General features: G+C 34.7%; 1 protein-coding gene across 2 annotated transcripts; it reads right to left on the reverse strand.

Moving 5' to 3' along the window:
- Positions 1–182: 182 nt before the first annotated feature.
- Positions 183–26,581, reverse strand: LOC112042858 (probable E3 ubiquitin-protein ligase HERC4). Of its 2 annotated transcripts, XM_024078039.2 has the most exons (20): positions 26,288–26,581; positions 24,818–24,989; positions 23,379–23,615; positions 21,619–21,775; positions 20,263–20,371; positions 19,454–19,585; positions 18,517–18,699; positions 17,018–17,092; positions 15,745–15,936; positions 14,949–15,128; positions 14,230–14,364; positions 13,049–13,210; positions 12,025–12,201; positions 11,359–11,625; positions 10,426–10,603; positions 9,390–9,568; positions 8,600–8,791; positions 7,374–7,516; positions 6,672–6,780; positions 183–6,303 (listed from the first exon to the last, which is right to left on the reverse strand). In XM_024078039.2, exons 1-20 carry the CDS (start codon positions 26,354–26,356, stop codon positions 6,151–6,153), a joined length of 3,201 nt encoding a protein of 1,066 aa, XP_023933807.2. In that variant the 5' UTR covers positions 26,357–26,581; the 3' UTR covers positions 183–6,150. The 2 variants fall into 2 exon arrangements, with proteins under 2 accessions (XP_023933807.2, XP_023933810.2); XM_024078042.2 differs by lacking the exon at positions 17,018–17,092.
- Positions 26,582–26,955: the final 374 nt, after the last annotated feature.

Consider the following 26,955-nt stretch of genomic DNA (forward strand, 5'->3'; position numbering starts at 1 on the left):
TTGGACATTACACTTGATGGTGTGTGACTCGTGTAACATATATATATCAATAGCTAAAGTACCTACTATTTTCAGTAGGTATCGCTAACGTTCATTTTGGTAGATTGCTACAGTAAATTATCATTATGCCTCTACTCTATAATTAGATTTACGACATGTAAACCTTCTCAATAAAACACACATTGCTAGGAAAATATTATATTCATCATACAATGACATACACTGTGTACAAACCAGACCTTAACACCGATAGCTCGTAGTGATTTGATAAATGCTTCAAAACAATTGTAGCCAAATAGCTAAGCTAAATACAGTCAAAATATTATGTTATGTACATATGTACAACTTTTAATTTACGTTACATGATACATGAGAATTATATATATACAGGGTGTCCCATAATTAATGGATAAAACGTAAATGGTAGATACACCACCTAATTACCTAAAACTAAATTGAATAATATTCCAAAAAATCCTAGAGTGACCAAATTATACATTTTTTTCAAATTTTTCTATCTTGATACCCTGTATACATATAGTGTCAAATACAACGTTTCACAGGATACATCTTGCTATTGTCCAATAAATATTGTACAGAGAAACGATGTTTAAATATCTATTGTATTCAAAACATACGCTGTAAAATTTTTAAGCTTTGAACGTGTACGTGTGCAACTCTTTAAACTTCAATTTTTTTTTTCTAGTCTATTGGTAAGCGACGATGGATGGATGTTAGCGACGTACGGTAAGTTATGCCACGAGTAACCATAGCAGCACGTTGACGCCATTACATGATTTGACGTGTACAAACTTATCAGTTATTCGTCATCTTGAATGTACCGAACAACCACGCAGCACGCTTCTAACGCTTAATGTTTTTAACAGGCTGAGCAAGTTGGTTGGATCCTGGTTCAGCACCTAAACAATGTCCTAAACGAAAACTTATCCCTCGAAAGTGATGGTCACTGTTTGGTGGTGTAGCGCCGATGTGATTCATCACAGCTTCTTACCAAACGGGATGAGCATTACTGCAGATGTGTACTGTGAAGAACAGAACACAATGATGGAGAAGCTGGCACATTTCCAACCATAATCGGTCAAACGCTCCTCTCCGCTGCTCCTGCACGACAACGCGCGACCTCATACTGCACAGCAGATGGTCTCCAAGTTGCAAGAATTGGGGTTGGAAGCTCTCAGACTACTTTACTTTTTCCAGAATTTGGATATTTTTGATTTTGGATTTTTTAGCAGACTCAATTGTCAATTGGTGATTACAAAAATAAGAAAACTAATGTCGAACAAAGGTTATGATTCACAACATTTGTCAGGACAACTCAATTAACAAATGAAACTGTAACCAAACTAAGACCCTAGAATGGCCGAGAATGACCTTGAGTGAAGTCACGCACTTGTGAACGTTGTGTGTAGGGTTAAAGGCGCCTTTGACAGATATCTAACACTCCTCTTTCCCACTCGAGTCACTGTCCCCACCCATCCCAAGTAACCCATAAAGAATTACACAACAAGAGATGTAGACGACTCGAACGCCACGAGCACACCGAAGCCAACACGAGATCATATCCGTCATATCCGTCTCAGACTACTATTTCTACACTATTTATTGAAAGCATGTAAATTTAAAAGCGGCGGTGTCGTTGCAACGCGGCGATAACAGATTTGATTTTAGATTTTGGACTCCTTGACGAGAAAAAAATTCAATACCTACCCGAGTGGCAGTACAAAATGTCTTTGAAGAATTTACCTGCCGTCCAGCTGATTTCTTTAAAAAGGTCATCAATTAACTGCCACTGCGTTGGCAAAGATGCATTGATTGCTTGGGTGATTACTTCGATTAATACAAATAAAAAATACATGAAAAATTCGTTTATTTTTTTTTTTACAAAACGGCAATTTAATAGGTAAAGAAAGACCTAATACAATAGCTGTTCAAAATTGTTTTATGCTGTGAGTACGCGTATCGAATACCAAGCAAACGAAAAATTCGAAGATTTTTGTCATTTTAACTCCTTTAAATAATATACTCGTATTGTATCTATAATAATTTTATAAAGGGGAAAGATTTGATTATTTGTTTGTTTGCATTGAATAGGCTCTGAGGCTACTGAACCGATTTGAAAAATTGTTTGAATTACCTAGTGTGTGATATCCACAAAGTATATTAGTATAGTATCAAAGTAGGTGCCGGATGACATGATCTTAATTTCGTATATGTCAACTAACATACGGCAAAGTTAGTGAATTGGCCTGCAGGTAGACAATTTAGATACACATACATGCATATGTGATGAATTGGACTGATTGCAAACACCTCATATCTACGAAACCCTATTAGTACTTATCACAGTAGTATCCGTTAATAATTTAATTAAATTATATTTAATGGCAACACTAACATATTTAAAAGCTTCCTTAAATATATTTAATAAAACAAAAACATGATAATTAAGTATTAACAAATTTTATCGTTTTGTTTCAACGACTAATAAAAAGCTTCAAATGGTATAAAAGTCTCTGATATTTCAGCGTGAAGGAGAAGTCCGAAAATAGGCCCACTTTTGGAAAACTTTCAGAACGTTATAGGAATGAATTTGAATTGAATCTTAGACGAAATAATATTGACCAACAGGGAAAATAAGCTGATTTCATTATTTCCATAGTGATCCACCTTTACAAATGTGTATTTCACTGTTTAACATTGGTTGTCAAACAGTGAAATACGCATGTGAAAACATCTGTCTTTGAAAATGCGCGCTGTCAATACGTCGACAAAGCAGAGCGAGAATAATCGTAATGTAAATCGGTATTCGAGTTACTATGACTGTTCTTTGACATGAACTATTTTATTTAAATTGATAGTGGTTGTAGGTACGTATATAACCATCTACAAAAAAACATCTATCAATCGATACTAAAAAATATTACCTATGGAACGATTGAATGTATTGATTTTATATTAATAGACGGCATCTACGTGAATGTCATCGGATACGTTTGACAGTAAATTCATTCTAATATTTGTATTATCTTTGTCAAACTCACAGTTTTTCGAGATTAGACACAAAATGTGTCCAACTAATGTAAAATCTCCAGAAAAACGTCAGTTTGACACAGATAATGCAATGAATTTGATATCAAACGGATCTGATCAAGTTGCGCAAATGCAACTTTGAAGGTCTGTTTATATCTACAGACATTTAGCGTGCCAGACACGTGCCGTGGCAGACAAAATAATATTCTTCTATATAGTGTTTATTTATATCAATCGTAACGCGGGCGCGCAGGGGTTGACAGACACGGGCCGCGCCCCGGCCAGTATTCACGGAAAGACTATTTTGTCTGTGCGGTTCATGTCTGTCATGTCCTTTTCATGAAACCTGAACTAAATTTGACAGCGCCTTACACAAATGACAATAGAACGTCATTAAGACATTAACGCCGCGTCTGGGGGGACTTCTTTCATGAAAAGTCTCAAGAAAAGTATGTGTCTCTAGCTACCTGCTGGGCAGTGTGAATATACGGTGTCTGTGGGTGTCTGCCACGCTACTTGTCTGTGAAGCACTGTGTCTGTAGATATAAACGGACCTTAACAAGTAATTTAACTGATCTAGCCAACGTAGATTTGACCTCATGAGATCTCGTTATATATTTTAGTTTATAGCCAATTTCAAAACGGAGCAGTCTACACAAACTTACCTAAAACGATGATAATAATGAATATAAATTAGATAATTGATTTTTTGCTATTTGTATTTATAATCAATATAATTTATTTAAATTAAAATATTTTAAAATTATATAATTTTTTAAATATATATTAATATAATTTTTTTAAATTATATATTAATATAATTTTTAATATTTATAGACAAATTATTTTTACTCATTTTGTTTGATTTCCTAAAGATAAACCGTGAATCGAACATTATTTCGCAGCAGTCAAATAAACAATCATCAAAGTAAAAAAAAATATCCAGCAAAGTAAATAAGCTACAGAGAAAAAAGATTATGATTCTTTAGGTCAAAAGAGCCATTTCTCATTTACTTTTGTGAACCAAAATATTCATAAAAAATGTCGTTCGTCCCTTTGTTTTTTTTTTTAATTTCTTTTACAACGTTGAATCTATTATATTACGTTGTATACTGTCGAATAGAATACATATATATTCACACTATTATGAGAGTATTATTTATTAGTAGCAAAATAAAATATATACAAGATAAAACATATTAATTTTAAACATAAAACATTAAAAGTAGAAAATAATAAACAAAAGCTAAAAAATATTATAATTGAATGGGAATAAAAAAACAAACATTATTTATCACAAAAACCTAACATCAGTCTGATTTTCTTTTATTTAACTGGTTTAAAACCAAGTGAATAATCGAATCCGTGTGGCATCGCCACCTAGATCCAAAAAAAACCCTGATTTTGGAAAGAAGTAAGATAAATATAATTTATTGTCCCTAATTAACTTCCTAAAAAGTAACATTTTTAACGATTAATTATTTCTACCAACAGATAAGAATAAGTTACAACGGCGTGCTTGCAAATGGCGTTTAGGGCGTGATAATATTTAAATGTAAAAATTTGACTATTTTTATTACCTAGTAGACCCTAAGATACGCGCCACGACGTGAAGTAAAGAGAAAAAGACATCGTCGACCAATAGCGGAAATATAGCTCTTTCATCCCATCACTACGAAAGAGAGAGCAGTACTTCCGGTTGAGCTCTATATGTCATTATGTCCCTCAGACCAATTACCATAGGACCTGCCTCGCTAGACGTTACCCTTCTGTCAAAAGTATAAGTATAATCACGATCTAACGTGTTTATACAAACTGCGTCTATAAAATCGATTTATTGTGTTAAAATTATGCGTGTGTGTATTACGATTTAAAATAGTTGTGTGCAGAGGCGTCTTTACCTATAGTGCAAGGGGTGCGTAGCACCCGGGCGCCGCGATCTCAGGGGTTTATCATAAATTCGCGATTAAAATTTTCTAAAGGTTGTGTTCATTTATTTTTGTTTTGTTTACCTTTACATCCATAAAGTTAATTTTATCCGTGTAATTACAGTTACATAACTTACATCTATCTTCCCAAACTAAAACTATTACAGTTCTGATTTAAGAGTCAAATTGATAGTGTTCCAGACAAATTTTTGAAATTTCCTTTTGAATATAGGCAAAGGAATTAGTTTGCTACACAGACTGTTGTGGTAACTTGATGTGCTACGAGAGCTAGTGACGCCTCTGGTTATGTGTAGTGTAAGGACAAGATATATATTTATTGGTGTTAAATATTCTCGATGTGTCAGTTTACCTCGTCCCTCTCGCAAAGCAACAATTTTGTTGGTGAATTTGAGTGCAATACAAGTCCAATGGTAATTGGTCTGAGTTTAGTTCACGAAATATGTCGCGCGTCTTAGGCCTACTGATAATATGTAAATTATTAAAAAAAGAGTTTTAAACTATTGTCACGCGATGGAAGATCAGTTTTAAATTCACATTTCTGACATGGTTATAAAAAATGGATGTGCCTACATTATTGCGTTTGTTTAATAAATATTTCAAATGCAAATACAAAATTCTTTGATTTTAATTTAAATACCAAACTTATATAGCAATACAAATAAATAAACCAAAATTCGTGAATACCAATACACATTCAGTGCACACAAATTTGGTCAGAGAGAACTTTCGTAATCAGTAGTTTTGGCATGTGTAAGATAAAAAAATATATTATTTTGCAATCAGTAAGTAATAAAGTTCAAAGTTAATATTTGGAATAAAATACAAACTATGAATGGTATTTTTTGTAAGTATTAATTTATTATGAAAAATGGCTAAAACTCACGTGACATAATAAATTAATATGAATAATACTCAAAGATAGTTTAAATTGTAAGATAGGTATTTTTTGTTTGTATTTTATTTTGGTTTATTAGGTATTTATGCATTTTTAAATGTAAATTTCAAAAATATGAAATCTGTGCTTGCGTATGAGTGCCAATGTGTAAACGCAATGTTAAGGTCTTTCCAAGTAAAAATGTACAAACATTTAGAGGTCTTTGTAGGCCGTTTCACCAAAATCGTAAAAGCGGTAATCGGGTGTATGGTAAATCTAAACAAGTGAGAAGCCCTGCGTTTGTTGTATAGCCTGCAGGAGGTGGTATTTAAGGCGCTCTTTGGTCTTGTACCGCGGCAGGTCGAGCAGATTGAAACACGTGTGAGCCACTGGGAAGTACCTGTCGTCTGCCACTGGCTGGATTCTTATCTGTGAACAATGTTATCTTTATAGATACATCATGATTATCAGCCTTTTTTAATTGCCCACTACAGGGTGTTCTCTTGGACGCACTGGCACCAAGAGAAGATGAAGAGAAGATAGGCAAAATGTCTTCGTCTTCCTCTTTGGACCAACAAAATGAAAGAGAGAGCGTTATTTCCCCATTGATATTTTTTGTCTGACTTTAAAACGATTACAGTGAAAAAAGGTAATACGTTACCGCTGACATCTAAAATCTTGTATTGCGCAACTTAACACACGATGTTCCGAAACGTCATAAAGATTGCTTCCCACCTTCCTATAATATTGAATTATCAATTTATTAATATTGATACTCAAAATCAAGTAACCCTTACATTTATATCACGCATCCCCTGGATAGGAACTCTGTCGCTTCCAGTCAGGAACAGTAGGAACTTTTTCTTGTCTTCAGTCGGAAGCTCGTGGAACACTTCCCAAAACCATCTACAAATTATATTAAAAAATAATATATAAAATGAAATAGGTATATACCATACATAAAAAAATAACATGATTAGTTCTTTGAGCCTAATATATAAATTAAAAAATTATGTACTTTTTGTTTATTTCAAAGTAAGGCGTGTTTGAAACTACTCGTATCACGATGACTTAGACATGAATAAGTTTAGAATTTCACTTATCACCATTTTTCGAAAGCGAAAAAAAATAACAAAATCCCGTTTCATCAAGAAAATGAATTTAAAATTTCTTAACTAACACCGTAGCGGTAGAGACGTACCACAAATCGATTCAGTCAGTACAGTAGTTCTTGGGTTGAATGGACTCGCCACGATTCAGTGACGTAACTATAGGCTGGCAGGGCTGGCAAAATGCCACAGTTCGAAGGGCTGCTAGGCTGTGAGCTCAAAAGTAATGTGACATCAAAAAAAATACTATCTAAATTCAATAATTTTGTGACTATCATAAAGGAGGAAAGCAATAAATATTAAGTTCCAAAAAACCAATGACTAATCAAAATCACCACTTAACATCAAGTGAAATGTCAAGCATTTTCTTGTTGAAAAAAAAAGTCATACCTGACTTGTGGGTCAGAGGCAACGTATCCACTTTTGTATTCGCAGTTGCTTTCAAAAAGGTCCCAGTCGTAATCTTCGTTACCGATCACTACGGACATGAGCTCGTGCGATCTGAATAATTTGATTATTCGACCACCGCATACCTAAAATTACAATAACTTTATATCACTATCCAGATAATATATTAATAGCAGTTGTATCCTGAAAGGAGTGATAAAAAAAACTAATTTATTCATATCATATGAAGTATACAAATATTAATTAACGTTGATGGTCCTTAATGTGACTGATCTATTTTAATCTGACTTCATTTTAATCATATACTCGTACTAATATATGATTAAAATGAGCTCCGATATCTCGGACAAAATGAAGTTTTAAAATTGTTTGCTTGTTTAGAACTTAGCCTATTTTGAATAGCCTATCCTACAACGAATATTCTTCAGGATGCTTCATACACAAAAAGAAATTTCCGAATCAGGTTTGAAATATCAGAATCCGATTAGCGCTTAAAAAACTAACAAGCAAACAAATCAAAAACATTTTATTCTTGTAGCGTAGTGCTAAAAAACCAAACCAAAAAGAACCACCGACATAGCTCAACGAGTTGCGAAGCTGAAGTGGCAATGGTCGGGGCACATAGTTCGAAGAGCTGATGGACGTTGGGGTCCCAGAGTGCTGGAATGGCGACCCCGCACTAGTAAGCGCAGTGTTGGCCGACCCCCCACCAGATGGACTGACGACATCAAGCGAGTCGCAGTGATTCGCTGGATGCAGGTGGCTCAGTATCGTGATGTTTGGAAGTCCCTACAAAAGGCCTATGTCCTGCAGTGGACGTCCATCGGCTGATATGATGATGATGATGATGAGTGCTATAAAAGGCTCTTGGTAAAGAGTTAGCGTCATGCTATTCTATATTCAACATGATCAACAACAATAATTGTCAATTGTAAAATATAATACTGTATGATTTCTTTAAAAAGTATTTCTTTAAAAAGTATTAATGTCGTGTAGTCTTAAGTCGTTTCTTGACAGCTCTTTTCAGCAGAACCTACCTTCCGAACCGGTAGAGCCTTTACAATTAGTCAATCCTGATTTTTCAAAGTGCTTGTAAACTAACTACTTTGTGTAAACAAACTCGGCGTCCACTTAGTTAGTTATTAGTTAATATTTAAGACTTAAAGGATGATTTAAGAGTGTAACCTGTAAAACGTATAATATAATACCTTTTGAAATCCTTGGTTAAAGGCTTTGAATTGATTTTCCACGGATTTGTTGAGCAAAAATTCAACATACAGATTGACATACTCCCCCTTGTTCTCATGAGTCACGGGTATATTCTCGCCGTTCTCTTTCAACGGATGCACTTGGATCTGATCAAAAACTTCGGTGTTCACGGCAAAACATAGGCTGAAAACCTGAAAAAGCATTTTGCGCAATGAATCTTACGTATCGTAACGTACGTAATGAATCATGTCTATGTAACATTAAAGTGTATTTATGATATTAGATTGAAAAAATGTCTTCAACAAACAGACTTCCAACACCACTACAAAGTAATTCGTCTTTATTTTAGGATTTACTTTAAAAAATTATTACCATTTCAGTTCACGATACCAATAAAATAAATTCTCAAACAAATGCTTCAAGATTTCCTTGAATGCATAGATAAATTTAGTGTCGAATGAGAATGTGTAGTTAGGATTAATTTTATGGGATCACCTTGATTTAATACAAATAGATCGAGTAACCTTAGAAGCATCGGTGTAAAAGCAGACAAAAACTTTTAACTAAGTGGAATTGAGTACCTCCGTTTTTCTGGAATTCAGTTAAAAACTGCATATTTCTCATCACGCTTTGTATTCAAAACCAAATTTTTAGGCACATCTCAATATGTAATTAAATTTAATATGATCAGCTTTCTCAACAAAAAAAATGTACAAGCTGAATAGGACATAAACGTCTACAGGAGAACATACAAAAAAAAATTAATGGACATTTTGTCACGCAACTTACATCTTCAACATCTTCGTCAGGATATTCCAGCAAGCTCTTGAGACTATTAGCTAAAGTGGGGTACAAATCTGACAGGTCGTCAAGCATAACACTCTCTCCTAGTAATTTCTTATACAAAACCAAAGGGAAGGGCACATAGATAATAATAGAATTGTATATAGCCAGGCCGTAGATGGCACCTAAAACAAAACAACACCGATTTTTCAGTGGCAACACTATGTAATCTCTTATACAATATATATGTATACACACAAACGCAAAATAGAAACAATTGAATTAGGTAATTTTTAAAGCGATCGTTTTATTAATAGTTTACTAAGTTAGCAAGTCGAATTAACTATACTACAGCCCTACTCGATGTGCAGGTACTGTTTACCAACAAAAAAAATTAAAAATGAGGGTATAAATTGCTAATCTCATTCACACTTAATAGGACTGTAGTATAGGACTAATATTATAAATACAAATATTAGTGTTTTACGCGTTCACACGCATTGGTAATGATGAAATTTCGAATTTATGTTGTGAGGGAGATAGGGAACCATTTTTAAGTCTAGAAAAAGGTACTGTTACGGAAGAATACAAAAGTAATAACTTTTAGGACGTCATTCGAAATAAAACTATAATGGCTCTTTAGCCGAATTCCGTAAATCGGTAAATTTAGAATTAAGTAATAAGTAATCGGATTTCTGTTGTATAGTTTAAATAATTTATATATATTTTTTTTAACCGTTCTGTATTTTAGATTAAGTATCCTAATAGTTTAGAATAGTTGTTTAAGGTGCGGTGTTTACCTATAAATAGATTTGCATTTTATCTTTCTGCTCCTTGCATTTATGTTTAATAATTGTATTAGTTGTATGTCTGTTGGTAGACCAAACAAAGAGAAAAAATAAACTAATTGTCAAAATACACAAATTGCAAGCGAAAATTCGTATTAAAGAAAGACAATACGTAAAAATATTAGAACTTCAAATATTTTTTTTTATACTACCAGTATAATAATATAATAACTGAATAAGCAATAATATCTTACCTATCAAGTAATACATGACGTCGTCTTCAAACGGATTGTTGGAAAACCAAATCATATTGGTCTCTTCAGATTGTTTGAACATGCCATATACGGGGTCGAAGATTTCCTTAAGAAGCAACATGAAGAATTCCTTTTTAACACCGCCGGCATCTTCTGCTTCCTCGCCAACAAATTCTACCTAAAACAGGTGTTTTACTATGATGGCCTGACGTTATTGAACTGATCAACTTGGTCAGGTGGCGGTCAATGCGGCTTCAGATTCGAGTTCTGAAATATTAACCTTTTTTTCCAAAAAAAAAAACCGTCAGTGCCGGTCATCTTATAGTAAATTCCATTCAAGCTCACAAAGCCAACTCGCATTGAAGTTGCGTGCTAGGTCTAAGCTCAAAATCCCCTTTTATTATTAAAGAGGAAGCCTGACCCACCTGAAAAGGACCACTTAAAAAAGGCTGACGACGATTATGACTTGACGGGTTGTAGCGACAATGACTGTACCATCATTTTGTGGTAGAGGAAACACCTCGAGCAGGTCCCAGGACTTGTAACCTTGGGTGTAGGTTTAAAGGATTCCTCTACAATTCATTACCACTCACCTCCCCTGCCCGACATGTTCTCCATGTTGACATGGACTAAACAATTTATGATCAATAATTACAACATAAACATTATTAATAATTACAACACAACATTATTGCACAAGATCACTAACGCGACTAGCAGCGTGACGGTGTTCACGCTGCTTAACAAAGAATTAAACTCAAGTCCGAATACCCTATTATTTATACCATCACTGTTGCAACAACTTCGTAAAAATCCTCCTTTTTATAATAATACAAATACTAAATGTTAATATCACCCGTACTCGAGGAACTCCTAATACGATGCCAATTCAAATTAGGGCCATACTCTTAACTAAAAATGCAACAAACTTACTCGTAGTGGTTTCTTCAGCTGCGATGAGTCGTGGTTACTTATTTGGAGCATCGTGTCTCTTACTATGTGGTTTCTAGAGACAGACAGTATCAGAAACTGGTCGCGCTGATACTCATAAGTAGGATCCATGAAGAGACGGCTGAATATCTGTGTGGCGGCGCGGTTTACGGCCATTTGCATTTGCAGCTGCTGGTCGATTTTCAACAGCAGTGATTTGCATTGCACGTCGAATAGGAAAGCGTAGTTACATAGGTGTGGATGTACTGACTGCAAAAATATTTATAATTGTGTGACTTCTATTTTGTTAATATTGGCGCGTATAACACATTCACACGTAAATTATCTGTAAATATGACTGTCAAAATATCAAATTCGACGGCCAGCGAGAAAATCAGACAGACTTCAAGATGACATTTAGCTATTGTTTTGTAGTCGAAAAGAGATAGACTAGGTGCTGTGAGGTATTCAGTGTGCATGAGGACCACATTTTGTTTACAGTTTTGAACTACACGCAGCATCGTAATATGCATGCTTTTCTGAGTTCCAAACTGTAAACAGAATGCAGTACTCGAATTATGCACACTCACTCACAGCGCCTTATCTATGAGACCTTAACATTCAATGGATTCCCTGTGTAATTTATTTAAAATAACAGAACATACTTACGTCATGATCCGAAAGCCAACCAATATAGTCTGTGGCAATGTCCACATAATTACACAACTCCTCTATATAAAAGCATTCTGCAGGTATTTTTGGTTTCTTTGGATTTGTGAAGTTTATTTTATTCAATCCAGTCAGCGTATTCAATATCTGGACAATACTTCTACTAAAGCATAACCTCTGGAATTGGGAAAATATCAGTAATTTACGAACTTTCATAATTAATTTAAAATTTAATATATTTAATTATAATCTAAGTCTAATTAATGTATTTAAAACCATGTTAATGTGAATACGTACGATAGCTTGTTAGACTCGTCATTATGTCTAGAAAAAACGTTCAAAATTTTTAAAGCCTAACCATAAACAATTGCAAAAGTTATAACCAGTTAAAGATTTTAAAAAAGTGTGTCAAAATATTATTGGTGTTATAGAAATTGAAACCATTAGGTTCTTAAAGTCTAGTTAGTCTTAGGAATTCTAAAAACGTTGAATCCCGGAAGCCCATTTATAAATAGTTTTTATTTAATGTGAAAAATAAGGTCCCGTGCGACCGCTTTTAATAAAATCAATTATAATAAAAAATATTAAAAGATTACTTTAGAAACTGAAAAAACCAAAAATACTGTCTAATTTGTGACGTCACGTCTTAGTAAACCCGTAAACGATGTACGATTTTTTGCTTTAAACTGATCTAAATGATTTAATTCATAGTTTTCCTGGTATCTCTTTATATACAGAGATGGTAATTACTATATGTGTTTTCGGTGTTAATATTAAAAATCATGTTTTTTAATAAAAATCTGAAAGGCGAAAACTAGTAAACAAAACTTGCCATGATGGTCTACATTTTATCTGTGTTATGACGTCACGTTAGCCCCTAAACACTAAACCGTATAACAAGCTTCAGAGAAGCAAAAAATTGGACATGCTTTAGTTTGACGTTTATTCCTCAAGTGACATCAAGTAATACCTTGATGTCACAAAATGGACGAAGCAATAATAATAATGGAAGTAGGATAATTACCTTACTCGCTCTCACACTTGGCTGTATAAGTTCGTAAACGACGACGCTCTTAAATATATCGACTAGCATTTCAAAGTACTCCGTGGACTGTGCCTCCCACCACAACTGCACTATGCGCTGAGGATGCGTTGACAGTTTGTTGTACGCCTCCGCGAATGGACCCTACAACGAAACACTATCAATCAATCTATCCATACTATAGTCTGGCACGTTCGTTGAAAACACTCCCATGATATGCGGGCGACGGGCGGAAAGACTGCGCGGGTGTGAAATGCGTGCGTGCGGGATAGTGACGAACGAAGAACATCGGGAGTGTTACGAACGAAGTTACCAAGTTATAAATATTGATACTTCCATTTCCATACTAATATTATAAATGCGAAAGTAAGTCTGTCTGTTACTTTTTCACGGCTAAACCGCTGAAGCAATCAGGATGAATTTTGGGATAGCGATAAATAGAATCTTGGAGCAATATACTACTTTTTGATGGGGATAAATAGGGGTTGAAAGTTTGCAAGGAAAATCTTTTATTTTTAAATTTATAATTATGAAAATTTGTGCATAAATCAGGAAATAAATATTAAATATGTGTATAATATTAAATAAATAATCAAAAGTTTTTGTAATTCAACCCCTAGAGGGTTGAAAGGAGTTAAAATTGGTCTAAAAAATAAAAATCAGCCATTTTTTAAGTTGTAAAAACGATCGGTTGGAAAAAAGTTGTTCTGTGAAAATAATCGGTTAAAAATAAAACAATGATTTAGAAAAATTCACTCCATTTAAACCCCCACCCCAGTGGTTAAAAGGGGTTGAATTTTATAAAGGGTGCCCTATACACAGGAATTGGATGGAATAGTCCCACATTAGGATTGATAACCTGGCTGGCCTCTATGGATTAATGGGTAAACAAGCAATCATCCCCTGTTTTCGTACACCTAGGGTTAAAATTGTTTTTTCCAAATTTATAACGGACCATATCTGGAATATACCCTTTCCAATAAAAATAAATATCAAATTCGAACAATTCAGTAAAAAGTTATGCTTGGTTTTACATTAAAATTAATGCATTTAAATTAAAGCACTCAATGAGTGGGGACGTTTCTAGGTTGCTGATTGTGCATCCACTTTTTAGTAGGAGATCGATGATAAAAAATTAATCATCTCTTATTATTCCAACGCACCTGTAATTCATTATGGCGCCGGGGATTCCTCATCTCATGATACAGTGGCAGGATCAGAAACATTCGGAGAGCCTCGGCGTCAGGTGGAGACACTTTCACATTCTTTATCACTTGCTTCGTCAAGTAGCTGAATATCTGTGTATAAAACAATGACTTTTCACTTATAGAAGCGTCATATACTCGTACTAAAATCATTGGACTAAAAACAGCGAGAATATCGCTATGCCTAAGTAACCACGTACACGTGCAAGACTGAGGAAAGAGAAATTAATTTGAACGTACCGACAATGACCTAGCGATTTAGCGCTCCAGTACGATGTCGTGTAGTAATCGAAATTATAATAATTTATATTTCGGACCATCAGACTAATTAACATCCCTATACAATTATACCATCAGGTGAGATTGTAGTCTCTAACTTTTAAAGAATTAAAAAAACAGGGTGGTAGGAAATATGACTGTGTACAAATTGTACAATGGAAAATTCCTTTTTCCATACAGGCTCATAATAAGTCTTCAAAGTAGGCAGTGCATTTCTAAAGTGAGTTAACAAAGTGCACACCACTGATTGTCTATGGATTAACAATGTAATTTTCAATCACTTTTAAGTGTGACATGTGACTATGGTTTTTTTGTTATTTATTGAAATGACTTAACAATTACATATCATGATATTGTTGGCAAGTCAAATAATGTAACACAAAAAATAAGCAACTTACGAGTTCCTGTATAGTAGAGTTTTCTAAACGGCTAATAAGCGTAAAAGCTTCCTCAGCTTTAGTCAAGTCCACGCCCGGCGTCTTAGTATTGCAACAGAAGTGTGCGTTCTGAGTCAACAGGAACGAGGCGTTGATACAAGCAAGCGAACCAAACACCGTCTCCAGATAAGCTAGTAATTCCTGCAAAAATATATCATGATAACATTACAAATGAGCAAAAGAGAGAGAGAGAGAGAGAAAACAACACGAGCAGCAGTGAGTGTCACGAATCATAAAGTAAAGTAGCTTAAGAGAGTTTGTTGTTAAATAGGCTATTTGACACTTTTTTTAATGTTTTGTATTTGACACATTTTAAAAAAGTGTCAACTACATTACAGTTCATTATCTTTCTACTAGATTGAGAAATTTTGAATTTTTTGTTAATATTTTTTTGAATCTATATTTCAACTGTTTCTTGACGTCACTATAACAAATCCCTTACAAACGGAGCGTTTGACAAAAATTTTAGTTAACAATTAGTTTTTAAGTTTAGTACATCAAGTGTGTTGATGACGTCACAAAATGGAAAAATTTAAAAAATACGTGATAATTAAATTGCGTTTTATAAGAAATTCTTTTATTCATTGATATCGATATATTTCGGACCCATATTCCATTACACGAAATTAATATTGTTTATATTAAATTTGATATAAGTCAACTATCCTATGGAGTGACGTTACATAGAGTTTACACTGTATTACGTCTTTATAATATTAGTGTAGACTGTAGATAGTCTAAAAATCAAATTACGAACCTGATTGACAACATCCTCATTTTTGAAAAATTCACAAGCGCTAAGCTTAGCCATACTAAGTGTGAGTATTTGTTTCCTCTGCTCCGGGAGACGGAAATCCACAACCATGGTTTTGTTACTGTTTATGACCAAGAAACTGTGGTCACCGCCCGCGAACACTTTGATAGGGCCATTCAAGACATCTGGAGGGAACTGTAAAGATACAAAAATACAGACGTAATTTGTATACTAATGAAGACGATCCAATTTTAGGTAATATTCTTATACTTTTCTAGATTTGTAGGCAATATTAATAGTACGAGATCCGGCATATGGAATTTATACCCTCATCTGTTATTAATTTGGGATAAGAAATAAATTATTGAAAATGGTAACATTGATACATTGCAAATAGATTAGTAAAATTTCGCCTGGTGAATATTAAATGATTATTTTTTTTTTATTAAATTTATTTAATCTACTTCTCTCTGCTCAATTAATCCTATACTAGTAAAAAAATTTTGCTCAACAGAATTGAAAATGTTAGAAAATTTAATGTTGAATATTTAGTTGTTAAAAAAATAATGTTATATTAATACCCTAATTAGTAATTTAATCGTCTAATATGTCAAATGAAAGCTTATTTTATGCTTAATTTAACTGTATTAAGTTGCGTTTGAAAAATGTGTTTTGCCGCATTCAATCTATTTGCAATGTGCCACTGTGAATATTATCTAACATTTTTTTTTATCACTGACAAATTACAGATGAGGGTATATACTTCTGATGCCGGATCTTAGACCATAGATAATATTATGCTATATTAAATGATTTCCAAACTAATTAACAAGTGAGCACCTATTTCATTTATATATTTACTTTAAATTTGTCAGGTAAATTACCTATAAATCTGTAAAACTGATTATACTTTCAGAAACACCAAATGTATAATAATACAACTTCTTATTAAAAAATGTGTCAGTTAAATGGGCAGAAATATTAAAATCGTGTGTATTTAAAAATACGCTACTATTATACTTAACAAGGTCTCTACTACAATTTAAGAAACTTATGATTTACAAACATCATGCAAAGGATTGTTAAAGAAAATTGGTTATTTTAATCAATACTTCTACTCAGTTGTATTATCATCATTATTATTTAAAAAAATACCCATTAAATACAAAAATTGACAAACAAAAATTTAAATATGTCTATAACTACAGAAAACGATCTAATGATGGTAAAATGAAGCATATAATTATAATATATTGTCAATAAGGGATAACTCAACATCAATTTTGGAGGGGCCAGCACCAGAAGGCTTACGGAATGTCACATTGCTGTCCAGCTTGGATTTCTTCTTCGGCTATGAAGAACAATCCAATGTTAGTATATGACAAAAGAAAAATTGCAAAAAAAAAAATGTGAGAACACAGCATTCCAAGAGAAAAAACAATGACAATAGCTTTATGTATAGCACTTAATTAAATCATAATTATTAATGAAGTAGGGGATTACAATCATAATATTTCTTGCGATTGCAATTAACCTATCAGGTAATCAAATGTAAATATAAATAATAGTAATAAATGCAACTTAACAATAAACATGATGGAATTGTGGAAAAAATTATGAACTACTAACATACAATAATATGACATACATATTTCTATTTGTTTATTAATATTCACCTTATCTTGCCAAGTGTCTTCAGTCTGCATAAAAAAGGGGCAAATACTTGTTTAAGAATATAAGAACATAATAAAATGAAATTAAGTAAATATATATTTTGTTATCATTATCCTATGTAAGGGCCTTTGCGCGGTTGATAACGAAAAACCAAAACCCGTCATTTTTATCATGTATTCAAGAACCGGGGAATGTTGGGTTCCAATGTGACAATCATGTACCTGAAAGTGCAGTGTTGGACGACCCAACCCGACGACCCGTTTTTTTACACGCTTTATATTAGCTTCACTTGTAACTATGTATGTAAGAAAATCTTGGAATGTCAATTTAACCCACACCTCGGTCTTCGATTAGGATGAAATTTTGCACACGCTCTAATTTCAGTCTATACATGACTAGCTAATACATTTTTTTTTTGTATTCCTGAATCACGTGATTTAAATCCAACATGGCGGACATCCAAGTTCAAGGGTATTAAATAATAAAGGGTTTGCGGAATGGGATACGGAATAAAATATCACTAAATCCAATTGCAATTTTTAGTGCGGCTAAAAGCGTGTTTTTTAGTTTTTTTTTAATCTATTTATAGTTATTATTTTATAACTTTTTTTGACAATACGAGCCAAAAAGCCTGTCGGCCATGATGGTCTATATTTCAACTGTTTCATGAGGTCACGTTAAGAAATCCTTTACAAACGGAGCGTTTGATAAAAATATTAGTTAACAATTAGTTTCACGTTCAGTACATCAAGTAACATTGTGACGTCACAAAATGGACGACAGTGTTTTTGTGTTGAAAGTTAAGTTTTATAAGAAATCCTTAACTTTTATTAATTAATATCGATATATTTCGGATCCTTATTCCATGTACTACACGAAATGAATATTGTATAAATTAAATTTGATAAGATTCAACTACCCTATTTCAAATTTCGCAATGGTGTAGCCTTAGGGTTCATTTACACGAGCGGCAACTCTACCGACGACCGCCGTCGACTGCAGTCGGCGACGTCCCTGCGACTGCCGTTGGATGCCGCCGAGACGTCGGTAGCAGCCGCCGCTCGTGTAAATGAACACTTAAAGCGTAACAAGGCGACTCACGGGCGAGTGGTCGGTGGGAGTGAACTCGACGGGCGTGGGCACGAGCGCGAGCGCCATGTGCGGGCAGCCGAGCTGGCCGCGCGCGCCGTACCCGCACGCGAGGATGCGCTCGCCCACGCGACACAGCATGTGCCGCCGCCCGCACGCCACTTGCGTCACCGTGCTGCCCATCAGCTCTACGACCTGCAGACAATGATAGTTTATACTATATATAGGTTAGATGCCTACAAAATCAACGCAAAAAGTGATCTGAATTTAGCTACTCCACTGAGCACACACATGCACAATTTTGTGTTTAATTCCATTATACTGGGTCACTGGAAACATATAGAGATTCCTTTAAGGGGTGATAGTAGGGATCAATAGCTATCAAATTTAATTGGGTTATATGGGGAAAAAAATGTACTGATTTCGAAAAAAGAGGCTTTTCTCTTTTTTTTTAAGAAATGTGGGTTACTCTACGTTAAAGTGGATTATAATTAGTTTTTAGGCAGGTACTGATAATACAAAAAAGAACACAAATCTCTACTATATACTACAGGAGATTAGCTGTGGATCTAAATAAAAATCTATCTAAACTTACTTAATAAAACCGTAACCGGTAGGTACATTGAAGATATTTGATTTCTTTTTGTTGGAGGACATTATGTAATTTTTTTATCTGTCTGTCTGTCTGTCTAATCGTGTTTTTGTTGACCGAGCATCGCGCTGGAACTACTGAATGAATTCAGATGAAACATGCCACGATTTGAGACCATAATCATAATCCCTATTGTGGTGTTTGGAAGTCCCTACAAAAGGCCCATGTCCTGCAGTGGACATCATCTATTCCCACTATTATAGTGATATATTTTTCCAAGTTTAAAATGAAAATACATACCTGGTTATGAGATAACTCATTTAAGGTCAGATTAAAATAAAAAAAAACACAGTGTACCTTGCGAGGGACCAGCTCGTCTTTGGTATTCCCGTGACCAGTTTGTCCATACTCTCCGGCACCGCACGTAAATACGCCTCCGTCGAGGGTGAGGAAGGCGGTGAAATCTTCACCGCACGATATATGGCACACCTATAAACATTGCAATCAAAATCATTAATAACTCATAGAAAAGCTAAACGAATTAATAAAAATTAAAAGAATATTTAATTAATTTTTAAAATTAATTGAAAATTATTTTTTAATTTAAAGAATATTTCTATTTTAATATTAAAGATTTATCTTTTAAACTAGCGGACGCCCGCGTGGAATTTAGTTTATCACAAATCCCGCAGGAACTATGGATTTTTCCGGGATGAAAAGTAAAAGAGTAAAATCTATTTCCATTTCAAATTTCAGCCAAATCGCTTCAGTAGCCGCAGCGTAAAAGAGGAACAAACATACTTACACAAACTTTCGCCTTTATAATATTAGTGTGATTAGTGTGACGATATGACCAATAAATTAAATCTCATCATCATCATCATCATCATCATCATCATCATCATCATCATCATCATCATATCAGCCGATGGACGTCCACTGCAGGACATAGGCCTGTTGTAGGGACTTCCAAACATCACAAATTTAATCTATACTAATATTATAAGAAGGTAGTTTGTGGTGGTGTAGGGAAGTGTATATCTTTATGTGTGAATAATGTTTTACATATATATGTCGGCGTGTGCCAGAAGCATTGGCGTGAAGTATAGTATGTTTACAGTACTTCAAACTCTTCTGAAGTATCGATTACTTTGATAAGAATTTACCTTGACGTTTCTGAGTGTTTTCAAATGGGTCGGATAATTTCGGTTCTCTCGGTCTTGTAGTCCCAACTGTCCATTATTGTTTTTCCCCCAACCAAATACAGCACCCGATCTAGATAAAATATCAAAATACAATCAAATTATAGTTCGTTGATGACACTCCCATGATATGCGGGCGACGGGAGGAAAGACTGCGCGGGTGTGAAATCGAGCGGGGAAGTGAGGTGCATCAGTCGTGGGTTTTTCATTCAACGCTACACGCCCCCCGGCCCGCGCGGACCATCGAGTGTTACGAACGAAGTTGCCAAGCTAGAAGAACTCTATGTAGCAAAGTTCATTCGTGGCACTGTAATGCTTATTTCTGCAGCAGCAATGCTGTCTTCCGGTCTCATGGGTAACCCCCATAATATGCCAATGTAATAACTGGCATTTGGGGCTTAATTTATTTATGTCGGCAAGTAATTATTTCAGATTGTGGTTGCCAACATTATAACAATATTTCTTTAGTGTTCTACTGCATTTTTTTTCTAATGTTTTAAATGCCAAAAAAAAAACAATTGTTTTAACATTCATACTCCATACTTTATGAAGCAGAACATAGTAAAAACATAATTATACGCGAACTATTTAATGGATGTTCGCTAGTTTCAAATAAATCCAACTATTTATTTAAAATGTCAATAAGTGATGATGTTTTCTTTGCCTTTTAAAAAATTAGCCAACAATTCGAACATCATCAAAATTCTTGGAAATTTTTGGGTAAGTAGCTGGGAAAGTTTTATAGTTTATTCAGAATAGACTTGCGCTTGACTACAATCATGCCTGGTAGAAAGCAATGATGAGGTCTAGGTTTGAGTGCGCTTGCCTTGAAAATGCCTATAAGATGCCTATTGATATGTAACATGCCAGGAACAACTAACTCCCAGCATATTACAATACAACTTGAAAAAAAATCTTACACTTCCTCATCTCCTGTACCTTATCCCACTTAGGTGGCGGTCGGCATAATATGTCAATCTCCTCCATTCACCTCTATTACCCGACAACTCATCATCCACTCCCTTCCTCTTTCACACACTCCAACCATCTCTTCTTTGGTCTTCCTCTCCTCTTGTGTCCTTCCACTTGTAATTTCAACATTTATTTGACTTTCATCCCTCCGCATTACATGTCCACACTAAGCTAACCTTTTAGTCCTCAATTTTTCTGTCACTGACGCCACGTTCAGGATTCCTCTTATATACTCATTCCTTATTTTATCCATAAAATCTCACACTCCATATGTCGTAAAATAAAATAAGGTTACATAGGTAGATATACATTACAAATATAAATGACGACCGCAATCGCAATACTTGCTTCGATATAACAAACGTGTGGTTACTGCCGCATGCTATCAGCGCTATGGGCACGCCGAGTAGCGACGTAATCGGCCGCGGTGTGGTTTCCTTGTTCGACGTATAGCCCAGTCCACACTGTCCGTATACGTTCGCTCCCCAAGCGTACAGATCGCCATCTAAAATTGGAGATTTAAAGGAAAAATAACTATCTTTCAGACATCTCTGTCGTCAATCGATCTCGTTGGCGTGATGAGGGTTATGAAGTGTTTTCATCAAACTAAACAACAATATTTGATTTTATACAACCAACTTAATACTTTCTCAGACATATATTTAATGTCAGTAATGCAAACGGCCTTGAATAATAATATTACGAACCGAAATCGTGGGATTAGAAGGGCGTTCAATTTCAAATTCAAAAAGATTTATTTTCTTGTTTTAAGTACCAATATTTATTGTTTTTTGAAGAGTTCGGCTAAGAATATATTTTAGGGTCAAGGACGTCTTTAACTCAATCGGTCAAAGTCCGGGGATCTGAGAATCTGTGGTCACAATGTTAGTGGTTGCACTTCTTCGATATGGCTCGACAGATTATAATGAAATTTTTGTATATTTGGCAGGTAATGTATTTATTTATCACCGTCCTAGCCCCATCCCCCCATTTATAATCTCTTTTTTAATATTTTTGTATGAAAGAAATGTACATGACAAAGTTTTGCTGTCATATACATTTTATAGCTTATTACATATAGTAAACAGGAAATGGTAAATTATTTAGGTTGATCAGCTAATTTAAACCTCAACATGAAAAGGGTTTTGTATTTCAAAACATTCACTGAATGTTTATTAACACAAGCCGCCTAATTTATAAATGAACTCTCCTAACCACGTTTTCATGTTTACGCTCACACGCAAAGTAAGAGCGGGGGCACACGATGCGTTGCGGCGGCGGTGCGGCGCCGGAGCGGTGTCGCTGTGTCGTCTTACATAGAAATATCTGTGGCATATCACACGATGCGCTTCGGCGCCGCACCGGACTTGCAACAACCGAGACGAGGCGGGGAGGGGTCAATGCATGCGTGGCGACGTCGGAGCGGCACCGCTCAGTTCTTTATGCGTCACAAGGCAAGAACGTTACAGACTGTTCAACTCTGAACGCTACGGTGCCGCTCCGACATAACAACGTTGCGGCGCCGCACCGCTAGTGTGCCCGCTGATACGGTGAAATCTTTGCGATGCGGCGCCCCAACGCATCGTGTGCCTTTAACCTTAGAATATACCATATACACCCCGGTATGTAACGCCAGATATGGGCTTTTTTAACTCACGATCTCGGATGACTGGACTGATGACTGCTCAGGTTCCCGAAGAACGGCCTTCTAAGCCGATGAATGCGTTAACTCTAAATACTTCTACTCATTCATTTTAAAAATTATAATTTGTGAAAGTGTGTTTAGGTTTAGGATTAGATTTAAACCTTTAAGGGAGATGCTTCACTAGTGCGTTGTGTTGCGTCATTGTAATGGATCAACACATTGTAGGCATGCGTTGAGATGAATGTAGACGTCGCAGCGCCAGAGGACAACAATGACTTAATTACGGATTAACAATGGATCGAAACAAGTTAAGTGAACTTGTAAACACTTGTACACACATATTTCGACGAAATAACAGTTCTAAGTGGAATGTTATTTAAAGATATATGGAATATGACGCAGCGTCGACGCACTATTCGGGCAGAAGCCTTACAGGGCATTATTAATTTGATGTAGTACTTACTATTTGATAAAGCAACGGAATGGTGGGAACCACAGTCAACCTGTATGACATTTTTAGTGGCTAAGTTTTTTATTATTTTTGGTTTGAGCTGTGCATGACCTTCTAAATTGCTTCCAAGCTGCCCCATGTTGTCAGACCCCCAACTGAAGGTCTGACCCCATTCATCCAGCGCCATAGAATGCGATAGGCCACATGCTACAGCTGATACTACGCAGCCCTTGAATGTTTCTACTAAATCTAAAACAAAATATGCACAGTTACATTTGTAATAGTAACCTATGATAACTGAAATGCAATGCATTGATTACTAATACATATAATTTCTGAAGACTTCTAGTACAAAATACAATCAATAAATTATTAATGCAAAAGTAAGTCTTTCTTTATGTCTATTACCTGATCATTGACAAAAATCTGCTAATTTGCTGAACTGATTTAGATAAATTTTTGTACAGTGATCAATCAGGCCTTGATAAAATCTGTGGAATTTGTGAAATACATTTTCATATTAATAAAGTCGCGTCATGTTAATGAGGAGCCGTGAACGTCCCAGTGGATATGAACTCAGCCTCCAATTCTGGAGGGTGTGGGTTCAAATCCTGTCGGAGGGCATGCACCTCCAACTTTTCAGTTGTGTGCATTTTAAGAAATTAAATATCACGTGTCTCAAAGAAAAACATTGTGAGAAAACCTGCATACTAGAGAAATTTCTTAATTCGCATTGGGCCAGCATGGTGGACTATTAGCTAACCCCTCTCAATCTTAGAGGAGACTGGTGCTCAGCAGTGAGCCGAATATGGGTTGATAACGATGATAATGATGAAGTCGCGGCGTCTGATAGTTATTTAAATTTTCAATCATATGAACCAATTTGTGTGGTAATCAGTATGGATTAACACAAAAGCTATATTTATCCCAGAAAATTCTTTACTTCCTGGAACAGAGTTGCAGGTGTCTACTAGTAATTAAATAAAACAATTATATGAATGAAATGAGCAATCAACAAGTACTTAGTAAAAGAGTACACAAGTACTCATATTGCAAATAAAATTACACTCTTATCTTGCAGGTGAAATATTAGTCAGATTGCTGGTCTATTCATAGTTGTCATTCACAAATGAATAGACAACGAATATGGCTGCCTTTTGTAGAATTTTTTGGAGTTTACTCCTTAAGAATTGATTTTTTATGTACAGCCCCTGGCATGATGATGCAAAAATATGGGCAGTAAAATTCAATTAACCAATGACAGCGTTATTTTTTTGTGTGCAACGTATTATGTGCAACTTTTCACCTAACGCTGTCATTTTTGTTGTCTAAATAGGTGTAGGAACAAAAAAAAATAGGTGTATGCTGCGAGGGAATATACACCTATTTAGACAGTCAATCTGAAAGAGTAAACTCCATTTGTGTCAGAGCTGACACACACTTTATCATACCTGGTTGACATTTGTCTCCTTTGGCCGTGCTTCTACCAAGCTGTCCAACTTCATTGCTACCACACGAGTATAAGTGGCCCGCAGTCGTCAGATACAGGGTGTGAAACTGTCCAGCTTCAATACACTGTATGTGATTACTCTCAGACCATTTTGATAATGTTGGTTTGATTACCTAATAGAGAGAGTGAGAACATAAATTGATATTTTTATTCAAGTTCAGTTTAAGAGTGAGAACATAAATAAATATTTTTATTCAAGTTATTGTTTAGCTGAATTCTAACTTTAATCTTTTAAGTCTTAATATGCCACAATGGCTCAGTTGTTAAATTGTTCTCTTCTACAGAAAAGGTCTTAGAATCAATACCTATTTGTCTTAGAAGTTCAACTTCAAAAACTCAAAAACTTCTTAAAAATTTCAAAATAAAACACATACTAATAATACTAGAATATTTTAACTTTTACATAAATTGCTTATTTTTCTATTCTAGAGCTTATCATCAGTATAATCTCATCACATTGTGAGGAAATCTGCATACCTGAGAATTTTGTGTGAAATCTGCAAATTTGCATTGGGCCAGCGTGGTGGACTATATCAGCCTAACCCTTTACATTCTAAGAGGAGACTCGTACTCAACAGTGAGCCAAATATGGGTTGTTAATGATGAATCAATCTTATTGTAATGATTCACTACAGGACCTGGCCTCACTCCTATACATTGACCCACTACTCTGCTTCAGTGTGGTTTGATGGCTTAGGGTTAATATGACCGATTATAGTACTGGCAATAGATTCTGAACCATTATATCATTTGTTCATTATGCTGCTACTGATATTATCAGATAAGTAAGTAGGTGAATACTATGTTCCTAGAATACCTACTTGAACCAAACATTGTAAATCTGTTCCCATTCTGGCTGGATTGCACCAGAAATTTTAAATTGACATCACAAAGCAATAACATTATTGCCATGTGACATCATTTTTAATTTCATATTAAATATTACACTAATATATAATAGGTAAAGTTTGTGGTGTTGTCGAGGGTCATCTCTGGATGTACGGAAACGATTTTGAACATTCTTTGGTTTTACCACTAGAATGCCACATTATTTGTGTCATATTCTCGTGGGAACAGGAACTACGCCAGTGAAACCGCGGGACGTCGGCTAGTGTATTATTAAACTGATAAAGTTTAGAATTGATAGAGAGAAATTTATATTTAGATTATTGTACTCAATAGTAAATATTTTTCTAGATAGAATAATCTTTCATAAGAACAAAATACAAATTGACTGATGTATTAAGACATAGAGGATAAATTTATCTAATAAACATACATGCTACTTTACGATACCTATCATTGTGATTTAGAAAATGCTGACAAGAGACATTTTTATTCCTGTCTAATTTATGTGAGAATCTAAGACAAACAGATTTTTAATAGGGTATTAAAAGAAATAATTACTTACTAAATCATGAGCGTCAGAACCAGGTTCTATACATAGTTCATGGTGAGTTGCGTTGCCCCAACAAAACATTTTGCTATTTTACTGTTTTAGTCTACCTGTATTTATAACCTCTAACTTAATTACCCTGATTAGTTTTTAACAAAACAAAAAGTGTTATGGCTGCAGATATTGAGCAGGCTCCATTTAACTGGTGATTTTTAGAGCATTGTTAAATTTTTTAAACTAATATTTGAATTTGAGTAAATCGAGAACAATCTTCGTTTTTCTTTTTAACCACAGCTAGATGTCAAAAAAATCATCAAATATTATTGTCATTTGTCAAATTTTCAACGACTTGACAGTTAGTGCAGTACCTACATATCTAAAATCGGTAGTTAGTATAAATCGGTAGAAAAGTGAATTTTAGAAAAAGATTTATTTTATAGAGAAGATAACAAAAATGCTATATAGTATTAATTCATATACTAGTTTTAATCAATATTTTTTGTCAACTACCGACAAGTGAAAGATTTGAACTATTTGAAAAGGTAGAGTTTGGCTAATGAAATTCGAGACTGAAATCACCCGCCAAATTTTAAGAATCATTTAAAACATTACAAAAACATGCGTTTTCATAATTTTTTAAAATATTTTTTGTAAGTCAATATATTACTACCTATACTATAACT

Source organism: Bicyclus anynana, chromosome 12 (genome assembly GCF_947172395.1).
Source record: "Bicyclus anynana chromosome 12, ilBicAnyn1.1, whole genome shotgun sequence".
Classification (NCBI taxonomy): domain Eukaryota; kingdom Metazoa; phylum Arthropoda; class Insecta; order Lepidoptera; family Nymphalidae; genus Bicyclus; species Bicyclus anynana.